This window comes from Phascolarctos cinereus, unplaced genomic scaffold (genome assembly GCF_003287225.1).
Source record: "Phascolarctos cinereus isolate Bilbo 61053 unplaced genomic scaffold, phaCin_HiC Scaffold_726;HRSCAF=1367, whole genome shotgun sequence".
Classification (NCBI taxonomy): Eukaryota; Metazoa; Chordata; class Mammalia; order Diprotodontia; family Phascolarctidae; genus Phascolarctos; species Phascolarctos cinereus.
The window spans coordinates 28,936,723-28,951,252 of NW_027556098.1; the positions used below are offsets into that span (position 1 = coordinate 28,936,723).

The 14,530-nt window shown below is 36.8% G+C and overlaps 1 protein-coding gene across 1 annotated transcript in view; it reads left to right on the forward strand.

Moving 5' to 3' along the window:
• HERC2 (HECT and RLD domain containing E3 ubiquitin protein ligase 2) overlaps nucleotides 1–14,530 on the forward strand; it is a 223,597-nt gene that overhangs the window by 116,632 nt on the left and 92,435 nt on the right. Inside the window, 7 exon segments of the mRNA XM_020992762.2 lie at nucleotides 1,118–1,302; nucleotides 5,861–6,008; nucleotides 6,091–6,287; nucleotides 6,526–6,756; nucleotides 8,519–8,657; nucleotides 10,646–10,789; nucleotides 13,083–13,225. Coding sequence (XP_020848421.1) covers nucleotides 1,118–1,302; nucleotides 5,861–6,008; nucleotides 6,091–6,287; nucleotides 6,526–6,756; nucleotides 8,519–8,657; nucleotides 10,646–10,789; nucleotides 13,083–13,225 — 1,187 coding nt within the window.

Genomic DNA, 14,530 nt, shown 5'->3' on the forward strand with positions numbered 1-14,530 from the left:
AAGTTTAAGGAATTTAGTAAACAACAGAGAGATATTATTGAAGGTTGTTGTCTTTATCACCAGGGGTAGGGGGAGAATGAGTATAAAATAGTAGTGATATTAACAGAGTTGGAGAAAATGGATAGAAAGAAAGAATTCAGTTCATTGAGTTCTTAGTCCTTTTCCTGATCTATCTGATACACACACACACACACACACACACACACACGTATATATATATATATATATACATATATATATAATATATACATATATACATATATATACATATATATACACAGATATATATATATATATATACACACACACACACACACACACACACACACACTTTGATTTAGAATAGTAATTTAGTATCTTATGCTTAGTTTTTCATTTTCATTGGAAAGGCAATGTTTGGTTGTGGAAAGAATCTAAATTCACTAATTTAGATTATCATAACTTAAGCTAAGTTCAGTTGGAGCTCTGCTGCATGTATAATTTTGGTTATGCCAATAACTTTTCTAGGCTTCAGCTTATTTCTCTCTAAAATGAAAGTACTGGCCTAGATGTTTAGTCAAGCTCCTTCCAGCTTTAAATTCTATGATTTTAGTGGTATTCAAAGACTTTGGGCTTGATGCCTATTTCTTAGGAATACTGTGAGAATTAACCTCAAATTTATAGAAGTACATGTGAAATTTATGTAATTCCAGCTATTCAGAATGGAGTAGTTTGTTTTGATTTAAGCATACAATGTAACAGATGGAGTAAAGTTGGGGATGGGAGAGCAACGTTCCATTTAGATATTAACAAACTGGCATGATTACAGATTCTTTTTACTGTTTATGAAAAGAAGCATAAGCAACTCTAATAGCTAAAACATCATCTTGTTTCAGTTATCAAATTAATTAAAATGTATAGTCAAATTGCTTTTTGTTAAAAGTATCATAAAGTTAAGACTTAGTTCAGAAAATGTTCCCATTGTTTTGGGTTATTGCAAATTATTTCAAATTAATGAGGCTTTATTGTTTTTGCATGTTCTTAATACCTTTAGATCTAAAAGAAAGAGAAAGCATTAAAAAGCATCAAATTTGGGAACCTAGTGGGGAGAGTATTGACATTTTCTTTTCTCTTTTAGCTTCTTTACCAAATAAGCTGGTTTATAAAGAGCAGCACAGAAGTTGGTGTACGCTTGGATTTATTCGCAGTATAGCACTTATGCCTCAAATGTGTAGCACCCTTAGTACATCTCAGTGGATCACATTACTGATGAAAATTGTGGAAGGACACGAGTCATTTACAGCAGCTTCTCTTCAGAGACAGGTGATTGACTTGACAGATATGTACTTGCTATATGATGATGCAAGAAATAGTTTTCAAGTTGAATGAAAGTAAACATACTACATGTTGAAAACCTTTTTTCAGTGGATTTGTAAATCCTTCTGAGACACTGAACTCTTCTTATAGTACTTAAATGGTTCTCTATGGTAATAAATAGCAGAATCATCTAGAAGTAGAAGCAACATAAAACAGGTTTTTAGAAAATGTGGGTTCTGATAATTGACTGGTTGGTAAGTTAGCTAACTTTTCTTTGTTTCGGTCTCCTTGTCTGAAAAATGCTAACATAAAATACTTCTTATGGCTTTTCTTAGAACTGTGAAATTCATGATGGCTTCTTAGAATATTGTTTTAACAAACATTTTCATTTTTCATCATTATGTGATCTGTTTTATATGTTTTGTTGCTTCTGATGATTATTATGATAGTTTTCTCATATATATCCTCATAGAGTCATCAGTATAGTCTTTTTTTTTTCTTTTTGGTGAGGCAGTGGGGGTTAAATGATTTGCCCAGAGTCATCTAGCTACTAAATGTCAAGTGTCTGAAGCTAGATTTGAATTCAAGTCCTCCTGACTCCAAGGCTGGAGCTCTGTCCACTGCGCCACCTAGCTGCCCCAGTATAGTCTTTTTTAGACATGTTTTCCGCTACTGCAAATTTGTTGGTAGTCTGAGAGCAGACTGTGCCTTGTTTCCGTATCTCTTTCATTGCCCAGTAGACTTCTTTACACATAGCAAGTGCTTAATAAACATGTTTAAATTGAGCATTTAGTAATTTAGCAAGTATATATTAAATGCCCACTACATGCAGGCCACTCTTCATGATAGATAGAAAGACAAAAATGAAGTAGTACCTGCCCTCAAGAAGCTTGGCATCTACTAGGTAGATAACAGCATGTACACAGATAAGTTAACAAAAAGGTAATAGAAAGAGCCTGAGAGTACTAACAACTGGGAATCCGAAAAGGCCTCATTAACATAAGAAGTGGCCCATAGGGTGGCTAGACCATAGGGTGCCTGAAGGAATGTTACAGGAAAGAAGTCTTGAAAGCTAGCTTTTCAATGATGTTGTGGAAGTCTTTAAATCTACCAAGTGGAAGAGTTTGCATTTTATAGAATGAATATTTTATATTTGTTTGTATTTATACAGAAGCAATATTTTATAGAAGCAGTCAGGAGTCATTAACATTTTTTGAATAGAAAGTGACATGGTCTGATCTTAATTTCGCAAATGTTAGAAGGCTGTTTTAAGTGAGGGAGTGAAAGAAGCATTGTAAATTATAAAGGTATTGTAATACAATTAATTAATGAACATTTATTAGCAAAACCTCCCTGCCCTCTAGAAGCTTACATTCTAAGGAGGAGACAACTTGTATAAATCACAATGTAAAAGAAATAGAGAGTAGTTGAAGGGTAACCTCAGTGATGGCATTTGTAGCTAAGGGACCAAAAGGAGAAGGTGCTTGAATTGTGTCTTAAAGGAAACCACAGATTTTGAAAGTTGGGACATTGAGTTCAAAGGCATATATAGAGTGCCGTGTGCAAGAAACGGCAACTCGACCAGTATGGGTAGATTAGAGCTGGTGGAGGGAAACAGAATGTGGGATGTTTGGGAAGGTAAAAAGGGGCAAGGTAGTGAAGAGCTTTAAATGCAAAATAAAGGACTTTATATTTCATCCTAGAGGTAAGGGGGACGGAGACTCTAAAATTTATTGAATAGGGAGATGGCATCATCAGATTCTTGTGTTTGGAAAACCACTTTGGCAGTTAAGTGGGTTAAGAATTGTGACAGGGAGACCAGTTAGTTAAGAAGCTATTTCAGTAGTCCAAGTATGAGGTGATGAGGGCCTGAACTAAGGTGTTATCTATGGGAGAGAAAGTGATGTATGATAGAGATATTGTAGAGAAAGAAATTTGACAACTGATTGGATATGTGAGTCTGGTGAGAAAGAAGAGTCAAGAGCCACATAAAAGTTTTGAGTCTGGGTGACTAGAAGGATGGTGGTCACCTCTGCAGTAGTAGGGAAATTTCAGAAGAGGGCAGGGTTTGGGGAGAAAGATAATGAGTTCTAGTTCAAAGTGATCAAGGCCTGAACGAGAGGCAATGGTTAAGTGAATGGACTGATTTGAGAGAAGTGAAGTTAGAGTTGTCAAGACTTCACAACTGATTGGATGTGGGGGATAAAGTAGAAGGAATAGTCAGAGCTGTCTTAAATTGTGAACATAGATGACTGGACGAATGGCATGCATTCCAGAAAAATAGCAAATTTTGGAGTAGGTAAATTTTGGGCTAAAGATAATTCTGTTTTGGGTATATTGAGTTTGAGTTTCTTATGGGATGTCCAGGTAGAGATGTCCAGTAGTCAGATGACATTATATGGATTCAGTTTAGGTGAAAGATGAGAAATGGATATGTAGATTTGGGAATTATCTGTCTGGGGAAGGTATTTGAATGCTTGGGGTCTAAATGAGATAGAAAGACAGCAGAAGAAGAGGGCTTAGAATAGAACCTTGGCAGGCTAACCATAGTTTATTGGAGGTAGATGATCCTACAAAAGAGACTAAGAAGAAACATACTGTTAGGAGGAGGACCAAGACCAAGAGAGAGCAGGGTCAGGGAAAGCCAAGGGAGGATAGAATATCCCAAGAATAGAGAGTGGCCAACAATAAAGATGCTGCAGAAAGTTAAGTGTAATGAGGATTAAGAAAAAAACTATTGGGTTAAGCTATGAGGATATCATAGGAAATTTTGAAGAAAATTGTTTTTTCCTCCCAGTGGAATGATTGAGTGTGAAGTCAGATTGTAAGGGGTTGAGTGAGAGATGTGGCAGTGTAAACAAGGATAGATGAATAGTAATTGGGACATGAAAGAAAAAGAGATGTAGGATAGTACCTCAACATATTGATAGGGTCGAGTGAAAAGGTTTTTTTTAAGATTTGGGGGAAGATTCTGGGTGTGTTTGTAGATAGAAAGGAAGAGAAGAGTGGATAAAGGAGAGGAAGAATGAATGAATGGAAATAATTGGGAATCGTTCTTGGAGGAGACTTGCTGAAGGGCCCACATAGGGGCTTGGCCTTGGCAAAGAGGTTTTAATTCTGGAAAGAATGAGGGACAACATGGAAGGATTTTGAGTTTTGAGGGAGAAGAGCTGAAGATAGGTGGTCTCAATTTTTCTTAGTGAAGTAGATGGCAGGGTCCTCTCCTTAGAGATAGAAAGGAAAGGGTAGAGTGATTCCTGTTCTCTGAGGAGGGCAGAGAAGGTTTGGAAACAGGCAAGACTTAAAAATGATTGCCATGAAACGGAGAGAAAACTCAGTTGAGATTAGATAACATAAATTTATAGAGGGCAAGGTCAGCACAGGTGTGTGGCTTCCTCCAGCAATGTTCAGCAGCACTTCAGAGTAGCAAAAGAAAAGGAGGATTCTGTGTGTCTGTACATTTCTGTGTGCAATGGGTACTCATAACTGAGATTTGGCAAAGTACGAGTAGCGTAGAACAAGGGGTAAATGGTTCAGTGGTAGAAGATAATTTGTATATGATATAATTTAATTGAACTGTGGAGCTAAGACTTTGAAGTGGAAAAGTTGAGGTGAAGCAGGAGTGAAGGTTGGGAAACAGGTATGAAGGGACTAGAGATTCCAATGAGGTTAAGGAATGGATTTAGCAGCAGTAAGGCAAGGGGAAAGAAGGTATAATAGGCTAGGATTACAGAGAGAAGCTTCAGAGTTTAAGATGATAAAAGTAGTACAGTTAGGGGTGGTTAGGAGATCTAAGGCATGACGTTGTCTTTGGGTGGCTGAAGTAGAAGGATGGTGTGAAGGTGAAGAGATTTAAGGACCTTGATGAACTAAAAGACCAAATTGTTTAAGAAATATCAAAGAATCTATATTGAAATCCTGAATATAAGAGCTGGATTAGGGGCAGAGAGACTGTAATTAGAATAATGACTGAAGGATATGGATGGATAGAGTAAACCTTAAAACAAAAGAAGTTGCTGCTTGGTGGTCTTGACATGACAGTGAAGAATAAGAAATATGCCTTCATCTTTTCCTGGACACGTAGGAGGCATGAACACCCAATACTGGAGAGGGTAACCAGGATATAGTGACTTCTGGAAAGAAATAGAGTTCTTTGGGCTAGAAGATAGATGACCACATCTCGGGTGAAGGAGAGTTTGATAAGAGCAGAGGGTCATAAAATCATAGATCTAGAGCAGAGAAGGACCTTAGAGGTAATTTAGTCCAACCTCCTCATATTACACTTGTGGAAACTGAGGTACAAAGGCATGTCTTGTCCAACATTCCAGAGGTACAGTACAGCTGGAGGGTAGACTAGTATATTAGTTTTGGAATGATAGGGCTCGGGTAGGTAAGGATGAGACTATGTTCACAGATAACGGGAGGAAGGGATTACTGTGAGCTAAATCGCAATCTTAAGGAGAGGAGGAGGAGATGAGAGTACTTCAATTGTAGAAAAAGAAAAAAATGGTTGAGTATAATATGTTGACTGAAAAATGATTGATCATAATTATGTTTTCATTAGATCTTAGCAGTGCATTTATTGCAAGCAGTACTTCCATCCTGGGACAAAACAGAAAGATCAAGAGATATGAAATTTCTTGTGGAAAAACTTTTTGGCTTCTTGGGCAGCCTACTTAGTACATGCTCTTCAGACATACCACTACTCAGAGGTAAAGTGGTTTTTTACATTATTTGATTAATTAGATGAATTATAAATTCACTTTTAATCTTTTACCCTATTTTTTAATTTAGAATCAACTCTGAGAAGGAGGAAGGCCAGACCCCAGGCATCTTTGACTGCAACCCATAGTAGTACTTTGGCAGAGGAGATAGTGGCCTTGCTAAGGACTCTACATTCACTGAGCCAGTGGAATGGACTCATAAACAAGTACATCAACTCTCAGCTAAACTCCATCACCCACATCTTTGCAGGAAAACAGTCGGAAGGGGTAGTTTCCACGTTTTAAAATAAGCTCATTTTTTTCTTTCTAGAATATTTTTAATATAAAAAATTTACTTTTAAAATGTATAATTGACTCAGAGGTATTTTAATTTAATTGGATTAATTTGTATTTTAGAAAGCAATTGCTTTTTATTTAAACAGCTTTTTTGTTGACTATTTTTCTAAAATACAGATAAGAATGTTGATTTTCTACTAATGATTTATTTGTATTTGTTTTGTGTTAGGCTGTGTTAGAAGATTACTTTCCTGATTCTGAGAACCCTGAAGTTGGTGGCCTAATGGCAGTGCTAGCTGTAATTGGTGGAATAGACAGTCGCTTGAGGCTGGGTGGCCAAGTGGTACATGATGAATTTGGAGAAGGCACAGTGACACGCATCACTCCTAAAGGCAAAATCACAGTCCAGTTCTGTGATATGCGAATGTGTAGAATTTGTCCATTGAGTCAGCTAAAACCGGTAGGTGAGCTTTTGTGGATTTTGACTGTTGTAAATAGAGAGAAATCACAGCACAGAAATGTGGTCTAATGCTAGGAATTAGAAAACAGGAAAGAGACCTCAGAAGCTATTGGTCCCACCCATATCTGGTGAAGAATGTCTGAGGCAATCTGCTTCATGCTTGAATAGCTCTGGTTGATTGATTCTGTGTCTGCCTCTGTAATTTCCACTCATTGTTCTTAATACCATTCTCTAGAGCCAAGCTGAATTTGTCTAATCTCACTTCTGTGTGACAAATCTTGAAATATTTGAAGACATGTCTCCGCTAAATCTCTAGTCTTTTACATCTCCAGATTGTTATGCGATGAGAATCTTGAGATTTTTACCAGCTTGGTTGTCCTCCCCGGTGCTTATTCTGACAGTTTTGAAAAGTGCGCTAGATTGTGTTGTGACATGGGACAACAGAACAACCTCTCTGTTCCTGTATCATATACTTCTCTTAAGGCAGTTTAAAATCTGTTAACTTGTTTGGTGTTTTTATATCTTGCCTGTTTACTCATATTGAGTTTGTAGTCTACTAAGACTGTCACATCCTTTTGGATCTTACTGTTCAACCAGATTTGAATCCAGCTAATTGTATATTCGTCTATCCCAGAGGTGTCAGACTTAAGTCCTGCACAGCTCTGGAATATAGTCCAAACCAAATTAAAATATAATTGGGAAATGTTTAACAAAACAAGTAAAGATAAAGTAAAACATAGATAATGTTGCTTTTTAGTTTTCTAAGTCAGTATACAGCCTGCAGAGATCCCTTACTATTTGAGTTTGATACTACTGGTTGAGCCTTCCACTTTTTAGCTTATCTACAAGAATCATATTAAAGATTTCATCAGATTTCATAAAAACTTGGCTAAAGTCTAGGTAAATTTTATCTTTAATATTTTCCTATTCTGTTGGTCTTCTAACCTGTCTGAAAGGAAAAATGAGATTAATCTTACAAGATCTAGTATTGATGAAACTATTTTGGTTTTTTTTTTTGTGAGCCCTGCTTCCTTTAAGGTTCATTAACCATATCTTTACTGTATTAATATAGAATCCATCCTCCCCCCTCCCCAACAAGGAATTGAAGCCTAACTTAACTGGTTTATAGTTAGCAGACTTTGCTCCTGAGGTATAGTTTTGGTTCTGCTATTAACTTTAACTTTCTGGCTGTGGGGAAATAAGTAATATTACTTCTCTGTGCCTCAATATTCATATCTAGGAAATAGAGCTAATAATTTTCTTGCAGAATAAAATATGATGTGTTTGCATATTCAGAAATTAAAAGCACAGTTCAAATATTTTTATAGTATTATAATAGCATAATGTAGCATGGTATATATTATAATGTAGTGAATTAAACTTATTGAATTTTTTGATTAAATTAATTAACTAATTAATTAAAGTTGATTCATTCTCATGTAATAGTCATCTTTAGTTAAGTTCTGGGACAGAACATAAGGCACAGGACAGTGGAAAAGGAGTTAGTAGACCAAGATTCAAAACCTGTCTTGGACAGTTACTGCTTTTATTACCTTAGGCAAGTCACTTAACATCTCTAAGACCTGTAACTTCATCTTTTAAAGTAGGAGTGGTTAAACTAAGTAGACTTCAAAGTTCCTTTCTGCTTTTCATTTATGATCCTAAGTAAGATTGAAAGGATCATAAATAGAATGCAGTGTGAATGAAGGTTTGTAAGTCACAGAAGCAGTTCTGTTTTGAAGATTATTATCTTTATTTTCAGCTCCCAGTTGTGGCATTTAATGTGAACAATCTGCCATTCACGGAATCCATGCTCTCTGTCTGGGCTCAATTGGTCAACTTGGCAGGAAGTAAATTAGAAAAACACAGAATCAAGAAGTCTACTAACCAAGGCCTCACAGGTTAGTATGTTTTCTCTTTAATTCACAAGATCCTATGAAATGCTGATTGAACAGGGTGGTGTGCATAAGAGGGGAATTTGGAATTTAGAAGCAAAGATGAAGTCTGTTTAAAAAAAAACCCCACCAAAAAACTAGATCTTTTCATTATGACCAGTAACCATTACTGATTAATTGTCAGGCTCATGACTCTGTGATTTGTAATAATGAGTTTTTATGAGTTGGATTATGCCAGTAAACCATAGCACATATGCTTTAGGCTAACAGTTGCATGTAGCCTTTCTACAGAGTAGCAAAAAGCAAACAGTTTTGTTCAGCTTTAGTATCTGTAGTTACAATTTGAACTGTTATTTATATTATTCAGGCTTCAAAAGGCATATTCTTCTCTATATCTCCTTCCTTCCCCACCCATTCAAAAAAAGTATTGGGCAAAAATTCCCATATAACTAAATTTTTAATAATGGGCTCATGGTTGCTTTGTCTTTAGCCTTCTGAATCAAATCAGAAAATAACTGCATCCTCAGTTAGAAAGAGATTCTGAGATGGGAGGAGGTAAAATAAGCCAAATATATTTTTATCTTTCACAGATACATATGTATAGAATTAAATGAATTGCAGAATGGGATAAACTTATATCATGGCATAATATAAAGGGAACTTAATGAACTTGGAGTCAGGAAGACCTGAGTTGGAATCCCACCTCAGACCCTTATTAGTTGTGTGACTCTGGGCAAGTTACTGTTTGCCTCAGTTTCCTGTTGTTAAAAATGAGTGGGCTGGACTTGACAGGCCTTTCAGCTCTAAACTGGTGATCTTATGATTAGATAGGTTCTGCATGAGAATTTCTCCAGTATTGACTCTTACTTAAAAATGGATCCCCTGATAAAGATGTATTTTACTTTAAAAAAAATTTGAATAATCAGATGGGCATAATTTGATGAATTAAAGGAATGAAATACTTACAATGTGGGTAGGCAATTAATAGGAGACATATATTCATTTTATCTTTGTTTTAAAAGAATGATTTTTGCATTATCCTTAGTGGTAAAGTGATTCAAAGAGCTTGCTTTAATTAAAATTTTTTTACCCATTTTTTATACCAAATAGGAAAAATATTCTCCTTAATCATAGAGCTAAGAACATGGAGCTTTTCTGTAAAAATAGTCAGATTAATACTTTACTCTGTGGTAGGATGATTCTCATTTTCCTTACAAAGAACACAACTGACTTAGAGAATCATCTTTCTGCTGTAGCAAGTGCAAAGAGAAAAAAATGTGCTTTGGTTTGAATTTTCCGTACATAGAAATGTATCTAAACCAGAAGTTTGCACATCAGTGTGAGAGGGGCCATGGAGTCATAATGTTGAGTCATGATTGTACATTGGTCTATAACCTTAACTCTTTTTATCCTCTACATTTCTGGATCGCACTTTCTTCTGAAGACTTAGGGCTCCAGAAATGCATGGATCTAATGTCAAAACGCAAAGCTTCTCTCCCTAGGGACTGGGGGTAGGTAGTAATATGTCCTGATTTGTCCATTTGGTGTGGTGCCCAGAGATATTTCCTTAGACTTTTGTGGCACTCCTAGGATCATCAGTTTAGAACTGAAAGGGTCCTCAGAGGCTCCCTTGTTCAACCCCTTCATTTTGTACAGGAGGTAACTCTCCCAGGAAGATTAAGTAACTGCTTCAAGATAACACAGATGTGGAGAGGCTGAGGCCAAGGCCAAGGTAGATTCTGATGGTAGGACTTAAAGTTGCAGAGTCACTGTGCTTTCTTGCCATATGGGAGCCCTTTGTCTCTACTAGCTGGAGTATGAGGTTTTTGACTGATCAGGTCTTTGTATATGCAACAGGTTTTTGTTAGTATTGTAAATGGAGAGGCCAGATGTTATGTTTATAACATTACTGGAAGGCCCCCAAAATGTCTAATCATTTGTGAAGCTTTTGATATGGTATGTTGTACTTTTCTGATGACTCTTGTTTTCTATAGGACAAGTAGACTTGGACTTGCTAAGATGCCAACAATTGAAATTATACGTATTGAAAGCAGGGCGAGCATTGCTTTCCCATCAGGATAAACTGAGGCAGATCTTGTCTCAACCAGCAATACAAGAGAATGGAGTCATCTCTACAGGTATCTTATTTTCAGGTCTTCTTAGAAAAATTAATGTGCATTTTTTTACCAGCTTTTTTTTATTCACGAAAATTAGTCCAGAGAAATGTTTTCTTTTAAATAAATAGAAAATGACAGGTTTGGAACTAAAGTGAAGGTAGGCAGTCAGTGATCATTTGTTTTTAATGTGTGCTATGTGCCGAGCATTGTGCTAAATGCTGATAGTAGTGTAAATCACCTAAGGTTCTCTTCTTGTTAAAGTACTGAGAAGTACTTCCTTTTTAAATTATTTTAAAATTTAATTCAGGCATCATTTATTGGTCAGTTATTATTTGTATGGCACTGTGCCAGGTAATATGAGGGAAACAAAGATATAAGACAATCTTTGAGGAATTTTCATTTTAGTAGGGCAAGTAAATATAGGCTTTCTTAAAGTTAGAAGAATCATTTGAGATTATTTAGTCCAACTCTTGTATTTTACAAATGAGGAAATTGAGATTTGAAGAGATTTAAATGACTCTTCCAAAGTCACACAGTACTGAGTGATAGAGCTGGGATTTGAATCCAGTTCTTCAAATAGTTAGTGATTCCTCTACTATATTACCTATCTCCATAATGCAAGAAATAACATAAGAATTATCACAATAAGGGTGTGAATAATAATAGCTGAAATGTATATCACACTTTAGATTTGGAAAATTCTTTACGTACATTTTCATTTGGGATACAGAGTGCCATAAAATTTCAGCTGAGGGGAAAATCATTTTTGGCTACTGGAGATCATATACAGTTTCATGGTACAAGTGGCTTTTGAGCTGGCCCTATAGGGACAGCTGTCATTTCAACAGGAAGTAGAAGAAAGGACATGGTAGAGGAAGAAAGGTATGGAATCAGAAAAGTATATGAAAGTTTAGGAAATGAAAGGTGATTCAGATTGGTTATAGTTAGTGAATGTGTAGGGAAATAAGTGATGAGGCTAGGCCTTAAGATCAGAAAGGACTTTGAATGCCAAGCTAAGAAGTTATTTGATAGTCACTTGGAGATTTTGTTTGGGGGTCATATGATTGGGCTTTGTTTAGGAAGATTATTCTGATGGGGGTTTGTTTAAGGTAAATTGGCATGGAAAGAGAGAGAGTGTATGTTGGGAAACCAGTTAATGGAAATATTAAAATAGTCTGGGAGGCCATGACAGCTTGAAGTAGTGTTGCATAGCAGTAGATATAGAGATCAATTTTTGCGTTCCCAGTACACAGAGCCTCACATATAGTAGACACCTAATAAATACTTACTGATTTGACTCTACAGACTTAACATTCTATAGAGGGAGACAACATGTGCATGTATAAATATTTACAAAATAAATATATAGAAAACCATTTTTTGAGGATCAGGAAAAGCCTTTATATAGAAGGTATCAGTTAAATTGAATATTGAAGGAAACACAGGAGTCTAAGAGGTAGAGGTGAGTGTGAGAGAGATGGAGAAGATAAAAAGGCAAAATTTGGCTACTGGCTGGAGTGGAGCAAGTAGAGTGAGAAAAAGGATGACTGAGGTTTTCTGCCCAGGTGAGCATTCACTGGAATGCTTATGGCATACATGTAGAGCTAAAGGGACCTCAGAGGCCATCTAGTCAACTCCTCATTTTATAGATAGATGAGGAAACTTAAGCACAGGGTGTGACTTGGCTAAAGTTACATAGGTGGTAAGACTCAGAGGCAAGAATATGAATCTAGGTTCTCTGACTCCAGATCAGTGCTGTTTTCCTGCATTGGGCTGGTGGGATATGATGCTGGCTTTGAGATGTTACATGTGAACTACTTCAGTTGCTTCTAGGTGAAGATGTCTAGCAACCATTTGGAAATAAAGGACTAGAATTTAGTCAAGAGATTAAAAACTAGAGATTAAGATTTGAGAGTTATTCTCTTCTCTGCCCCTCCCCTCACCCCCAATTGCAACTGCGCCCCCCCACCCCCGAAAGTGATGGTTAGATTCCTGGGGGTAGAAGAGAAAAGAGCAGTGAGGAAAGAACCTTGGGAGTATCTGTATTTTGGAAAAAGAAAGAGGGGAATAGGAATTGTTAAAAGATATCAGTGAATGAAAAGGTTTCTTTCCAATAGCATATATTATTTTACATGTATCCTCATTCTTTGTATTTTTAGTTGCACGTCCTTCTCAAAGCATAGATTAATTGGAAATCATAGCTCAATGACAATGTTTATATTCTTTGATTATGTGAATGTTTCATATTCAGTAGGATTTCATTTGGAGAACATTGATTATTCCTTTAACATCCATGATGTGCTTTAAAATTCAGATGATGGTACAGCAGCATCCCCTGATATTGGAGATATGTCTCCTGAAGGACCTCAACCTCCAATGATCCTCTTACAGCAGTTGTTGACATCTGCCACACAGCCATCACCTGTAAAGGCAATATTTGACAAACAGGAACTTGAGGTATAATTATGCAACCTGATTAATTTTTATTACACTGTATTAAGTGTATTCTTCAGAGTGTATGTTTTTTCAAGTATAATTCTAAAGCAGGCCTGCATAACACATGGCCCGGTGTAGGATTTTAGGCAGCTGTCATGTGACCCGCAAAACCAACCATCATCAGTCTGTCTGTAAGTTTACCCTATCTGCAGCCTGAAGAAGTTTAGCCTATTTTAATTTTGGCCTCTGCCTACTACCAAGTTGTGCAGGTCTGCTGTAAGATCACAGTGTTTTTCATGATACACTGAAACTGCAAAACTAGTTTGGAAAAATGAGATACTTGGTAGCATTTTCATCTGCCCTTTTAAAAAAGTGACAATTTTATTTCAGCATTAGAAATTTAGACACAGTAATACCATATAATACTTGAGCAGTTAAAAAAAACAAGCACCATGTCACCTTGGTTCTGTTCCATTGCTACCACTTTGCCAACAGGCAATCACAATGCCATGAAACTTATGTGAAAACTAAGTTTATTGTTGTTTTTTGTCCTTTGCTCTTGAAGAGGACCTTGACATCTGGAGGGTGATGTCATAACTTACAAGTGAATTGGATGTAAGTGAGGCAGGGCTGTGCAAAGTCATCTCACTCTCTCCTGCACTGAGTAAGATATAGATCAAGATTGGAGATGACTCAGGATGCAGTGGGAGATGTTGGCCTTTTTAAGCTAAAGTCTTTGTCTCAGTTTGTCTGAGGTGATACCCATTCAGTGATTAAGGACAGGTAAGAAACAAGACAAAGGGGGCAGCTAGGTGGTGCAGTGGACAGAGCACCGGCCCTGAAGTCAGGAGGACCTGAGTTCAGATCTGGCCTCAAACCAGACACTTGACACTCACTAGCTGTGTGATGCTGGTCAAGTCACTTAACCCCAATTGCCTTTTAAAAAAAAAAAAGAGAGAGAAAAAAAGAAACAAGACAAAGAATGGCCTCTTTTACCTAGTCCAAAAAAAAAAAATCAGTCTGAGAGGGAAAGACCCTCACAATTTCTGGCCAGAACAGAAACAATTGCTATTTACACTCATTCTGAGCTTTGGGAGCCCAAACAATGACCAAATAGGGCATGGGCTGGGACCTGTTGTTGGCTAGTCAATGGAGCCGGAGTGATTTGGGTTTAAGGCATGGTCCTTAAAAAGAAATCTAGCCTGTAAACTCCAAGGTTTACCCTTTGTGAGGTTTCAGCAGTCAAAATTTATATTCCTTTGGTTAGAGCCCCCACAGGTAAGGGTAAGATTCCCTATGTGGATGGAGGGAGGGACAGGAGGAAGG